Genomic DNA, 5,864 nt, shown 5'->3' with positions numbered 1-5,864 from the left:
GTTTTGGTTTTTTTACATTACTGTGTGTGTGTGTGTGTGTGTGTGTGTGTGTGGCCAGCTCAGCCCACCAGGGGGCGGGGCTGGTTGGCATGTGGTGCTGGGTGATTGAACTGCGGTCCCTGTGCTTTGCTAAGCTTGTTCTAAGTAGGTGCTTTAGACCACTGAGCCATCTCTCCAGCCCTGGGAAAAATGTTTTATGACATTTCCAAAACTAGTAATTCTGGAAAGACATACACTTAAAAAAAAAAAAAGAGGCACTAAAGGATTCACATCCCTTCCCGCAGTTTGAGGTAATACATCCTGATAGCAAAAAATTTATGCGTATGTAAACAGTAGAATAAAATATATAGTTCTAAACTGTTGATGCTTTAGAGCACTGGTGGTGAACCTATGGCATGCACAATGTGGTGCACTGTTTGTATCACCAAAAACTGTAAAATGTTCACCATTACTGCTTTAGACTGAGGATATTTTCTAATTATTTGGTATTACCAATACTTAAATATTTCTATTTAACTTTTAGTGTTTGTAGTTTGTATTTATACAATGAAAGAGAAGGTGACATAAATGTGTGCATAGCAGCGGGTGAGTCTGCCATGTAGCCACTCTAACAACTTTTATCAGCATTGATTAATGCATAAGAAAAATAAACAATATTAAAAAAAAAGCCATTCATTAAATCCTAGGACAAACCATATTCACTCTTCAAGAGACCAGGCCCGTTTAGGGCAATAAAGATGTCAGGGATCACTCCTTCAACAATCTTATCAGAATGTCCACTAAACCACACTGTACTTAAAATGATTTCATATATAAAAATTAAATTTCTTGCTACCTTTAGTTCAAGAGGGCAATTGTGAGGGAGGGAGGGATGGAATATGTAAAAGTTAACACATTTTGCACAGTACCTATAAAATTCTTCTTTTCCAGCCTTTCCATCATTGTCAGGTATAAGCCATCCACCATCAGCCAACTGTATTCCCTTTCCAAACTGTAAATCTTCCTTACCAAAGTAATCCTGAGTGTGAAACTGAAAAGATTCTGCATTTTTGCTGTTAATTTTCATGCAGTGTTTAGATACACCATACATATAAAGCTGCACAAAATAGAAAATTTTGATAATGACTAAAGTCAAATAAAACACTTGATGGAATAAAAACAAGTGTAACACCCCAACACTGAATATACCAAAACTTTTCATTTAAATACTAAAGGATTTATTATATTTTCTGAGCTCAAACTCTAGCAACACACACACCCCAAAAACTGAAGCAAAAACCCCTCAAAACAAAAATCCTTTTTTAGAAGATAGAAACTGTAATGTACTATAAATGACCTACACTTCAACAGCCCCTGCATATTTTTATTCCTTCTTTATACATACATATGCCATAGGAGGCACTCTGAGAATTAAAAATAGTAATGATTTACCAAATCTATCAAATTCCAAAGGGTGGAAGGGAGAGAACTTGGAAAAGTTATTTTAGGGAATCTAACACACCTTCGGGTGCTTTCTTTCATCCCAGTATGCCTAATACAACGTCTTTTGTTTGCCATTTGACTCGAGTCAGACTCTTGCTCTGGAATTGTGGCTCTTTCACTTACTAGTTAAGTAACTCTGGGTAGTTACTTCACCCTCTCTATAGTTCAGTGTTCTCATTTACAAAATGATGAACGAAGTAACACTGCTTTGCTTTAAAGTGGTTGTAAGGACTCAGTGATAGCTAACTGATGCATGTAAAGGTCTGAGAGTATCTTACATATAAAAAATGTTGGGGCTGGCAAGATAGCTCAGCGGTCTAAAGCGCCTGCTTAGGCAAGCTTAGGCAAACATGCAGGAACTACGGCTTGACCCCCAGCACCACAAGTCATGCCAGCCCCACCCCCAGGCTGGGCTGAGCTGCCCACCCCCCAAACAAGTCACTGTTGGTTGTTAATACCATGAACATTATTTCTACCTTTCCACTGCAAAAAATTCTACTGATAGTAATGGCTTGCCCAAATCCTCTTCACGGCATCAGTTGCTCACATTTTACATTTAAGGTGACTACTCTATCTAAAGCCTGAAGGACTAAGAGAACGACTTTTTAAAAAACCATTCTCTGTATATTCTCTTTATTTTTAATTTCAGCTATGAAAAAGTGGTTTTTAGGCACAGATCACTCTGACAGGATAAGGCAGGTCTGGTAAAGGAAAGGGAGGTGGCCACTGAAGGCAGATGTAGAAATATGATTTCATTCATGAGTAATATGTTCATTCTTCAATCATAACAATCTGCAGATGCTAGTTAATAGTTACCCTTGCTATACAAATGCTAAGGATTATATACAGAAGTGTACCTGTTTATGAGAACATGCGGAGGGAATTCGGCCTCCTACTGCTGCTTTCAGAGAGATTCGAGGCACAGTGGATGTTTTTGCCAGATACAGACTACCTGGCTGAGGGCAGATATGCTGCCTTTCTTTTCTTTTAATTCGAATATCCTGTATTTCTCTAGCATTCTGGAGGCTTGCCATTAAATCTGTTGAAAAACAAATTAGCAAAACATGAAATGGAATGTAAATTTTAAGAATACAACCTCTGCTTTATAAAACTACTTATCAATTTTCTCTAATTTTACATGCAGAGAAAAAAAAAAAAAAAGCAGTTCTTAACCACTTCTCAACATTCAAGGATTAAAAAAACCCTAAAATTGTGGAAGTGTATAAATAGAAATACATCTACTATTTGTCTCAATTTTGGAAGAAAGTTAGTAGCATGGTAAGTTTATTTATAAATAACAGTCCTAGGGCCGGTGGTATAGCTCAGCGGACTAAGTGCTTGCTTAGGTAAGCAGGGTTTGATCCCCGGTTCCACATGCCCCACTGGCCCTGCCCCTGGGCGTGCTAAGCCAGTGTTGGAGTCTGGGCATGGTGGCATGTGCCTGTAATCCCAGCACTAGGGAGGCAGAAATCAGGAGGATCACTATGAGTCTGGGCTGTGTAGTGAGACCCTGCACAAACAAACAAACCTATAAGTAACAGTCCTAGATTGTGTATGTCTAATAGCCTTTTTTTTTTGGTACTGGGGATTGAACTCAAGCCATTTTTTTTTTTTTTTTTTGGAACCAGGGATTGAACTCAGGCCCTTGGCAAGAGCTTATTCTACTGAGATATCTCCCCAGCCCCTAAAGCCATTTTTAAAACAAAACATAACCCAAGAAAGTCTGTAAGAAGTTACTTTCAAAAGAAAACATGAAATAATTTAAATCTTATCATTGGATTTAGATATTTTGAAGCATTAAAAAAGGTTTTGAAATTATTAATAATCACTAAATGGGGAAACTCTTCAGGTCATAATATTCAATAAGATAAATATCTAACCAAAGGCAGAAAATAGCCACATAAATTGTCTTACAGTACCTAAAGGTTCTGCACACTTCGTGAAAATTTTGACTGTTGCTTGACTGGAGCTGTTTTTGTTAAACTGATGACTCTCACTGTTACTGACATTATTTTCATTACCACCAGGGCCATATTCATCTATATTTTGTTTTTGTTTGTTTTCCTCTAAATTAATATCCTTGCTCACACAATATTCATCTCTGTGAAAATGTGATTTAGTTTTGAACGGTGGAACAAACACTTTGGTTGCTTTGCCTGTAGTAGTCGAGAATCTTACTCTTTCATTTCTTACAGTAGGAACTTTATAAAATGGCTGTCTTGAAACTGGTAAACTGTTTGAAGATTTTTCCAAAGTTGAGTGTTCACAAAGATAAAGTTTAGGTAGAAATTCTTGATCAGGTGCAATAAAATTTAGATTCTGGATTCCTTGCTGGTCATTAGTTGTGCTACGTTGGAAAAAAAATAAGATTATTTACCAGGAAGTGTGTTCACATAAACATGTGTGCAAATGCAGACCCTCAAATGCCCAATGGCCAGGCTGTCTGGGTAATTGTTTTGCATTCATCATAATTGCCATTCCAAAACACCACTGTAATTTTCAAAGCTTGCCGTACAGGTTTTGCTTTATTTCTATTTTCACTATTCTTTCCTTAGCTGTCCCTTCTCTAGTCTACACCCAAATCAGAATTTCAATTCATTTTCTCCATAAAATAAACTCTAGTCTTCTGAAGAAGAGCAGTAAGTGCCCATCAGCAGTAGGTGAGGGGATACAGATGATTCTTAAACAGAATTTCAACTACTCTATTTTCTTTACTGTGGGAAGTACATGTTGCTGCTAATTTGAGTTTCTCAGGGGAACTGGGTAGATTTTTCTGCTTGCTCTAATGTTGGGCTTTAGTTTTTTCTCAGGTTTACTGTATCATTCATGTTTTTGGTTTTTAAATTCTTGTTCTTTCTTTTGCGAGTGTCCTGCAGAATTGTGTGTTTAAAAATTCTATTAGCAATTTTAGTAGGGTTTAGAGAGGGAAGAGAAAAATATTTTTAATATCTGTTGTCATTTTACTAACTGATTTTTACTATTTCCTTAATTCACCTCAATCTTAGAATATCTTGCATAAAATTGGAATATAATCTGTTGTGCTACTTTAAAAGTTGCCTAGAAACTAAAAAGTGAAATAACAGTATGAACAGTACTATATTACCAAACCATTAAACTTTTAATCCTCACTCAGGCTTTCAAAAAAGGAAGCATTAACTTCTTTGCTGTAGAGTTGCACCATTGATTTTGGAAATACTCAAATTTTTTTGGTCTTTTTGAGACAGGGTCTTGCTATGCAATTCAGGCTGGCCTTAAGCTCATTTTGTAGCCCAGGCTGGTCTCAAACTTGCAACAATCTTCCTGCCTCAGCCTCCCAAGTGTTGGGATTACAGGCATGCACCACCATGCCCAGCCAGAAATACTAATTTTTAAAAAATTATAATTTTTCAACATTAATAGAATTTTTAAATAATATAAACACATGTTACCAAGTGGGTCCACAGGTAACTGGCTCTAAAGAAATGTGATGCGTAAACAGCTTTCTATCTTTTATTGTACCTAGAAAAGATAATTTGACATTAATAATGAAAGTCCAGGTGGAGATTTTCTTTTCTACTTGTTTATAACATTCACTTTTATACATACTCACACAAAAAATTGAGACAATTATATTTTTAAAATTTCAATGCACTCATGGACACAGAAAATAATAAAATTCTTGATTATTAAATTGATGACTATATAGCAAATAACTCTGAACAGACATATAAACTAGTTATAAATTTAGCTAGCTGATACTAACAAGTTCAAGTCAAAGTTGTTAGTTAACTACCAATAGAAATTGGTAGTTAATCTAAAATATAGTTTTAACCAAGATTTTAAAGCAAAGCCTTGGGGCCAGGGAGATAGCTCAGTAGAATAAGTGCTTCCCTGGCAAGCACAAGGGCCTGAGTTCAATCCCTGGTTCTGCCAAAAAAAATCCAATAAATAAATAAAATAAATGCAAAGCCTTAGGTACTATTCATCTTCAGTATATGGTTTATACTTATTAAGCCTTCATTTAGCCCAGTACTAGGGACTGGCTGAATAAGCTAGGGTATGCTTATATATAACCACATGAGCAAGTACTACTCCACCACAAAAATAATGAAAAAAAAAATAAATATGTTCTGAATAAGAAAGGAACATAAGAATACATACCTATATATCATATTTACTTACTTTACAAATATGGCCATAAGAAAAATATATATATTTATTTTACAAAAAAAAAAAATCCTGACAGAAATCAAATCGCACGGGTAACAGCTGAAAGACTTAACAACTGGGATCTGTTCTTACTGAGAAGTTTTTTCACATCAAAAGAAATTACCAATAAAGTGAAAAGGCAACCTACAAATTTGGAAAAAATCATGACAAATAAGTACTCAGACAAGGGTCTG

At 35.8% G+C, this 5,864-nt stretch overlaps 1 protein-coding gene across 1 annotated transcript in view; it reads right to left on the bottom strand.

Annotated features, from left to right (window-relative positions):
* The window catches only part of Brca2 (BRCA2, DNA repair associated), a 90,423-nt gene that overhangs the window by 31,553 nt on the left and 53,006 nt on the right, over positions 1 to 5,864 (bottom strand). The window contains exons 12-15 of the mRNA XM_004631134.2: positions 4,911 to 4,980; positions 3,402 to 3,829; positions 2,340 to 2,521; positions 909 to 1,096 (exon numbers count right to left, since the gene is read on the bottom strand). Coding sequence (XP_004631191.1) covers positions 909 to 1,096; positions 2,340 to 2,521; positions 3,402 to 3,829; positions 4,911 to 4,980 — 868 coding nt within the window. The remainder of the gene's footprint in view (positions 1 to 908; positions 1,097 to 2,339; positions 2,522 to 3,401; positions 3,830 to 4,910; positions 4,981 to 5,864) is intronic.

The sequence above is a fragment of the Octodon degus genome, unplaced genomic scaffold, assembly GCF_000260255.1.
Source record: "Octodon degus isolate 3935 unplaced genomic scaffold, OctDeg1.0 scaffold00038, whole genome shotgun sequence".
Lineage (NCBI taxonomy): Eukaryota > Metazoa > Chordata > Mammalia > Rodentia > Octodontidae > Octodon > Octodon degus.
This window is presented reverse-complemented; position numbering and strand designations above follow the sequence as displayed.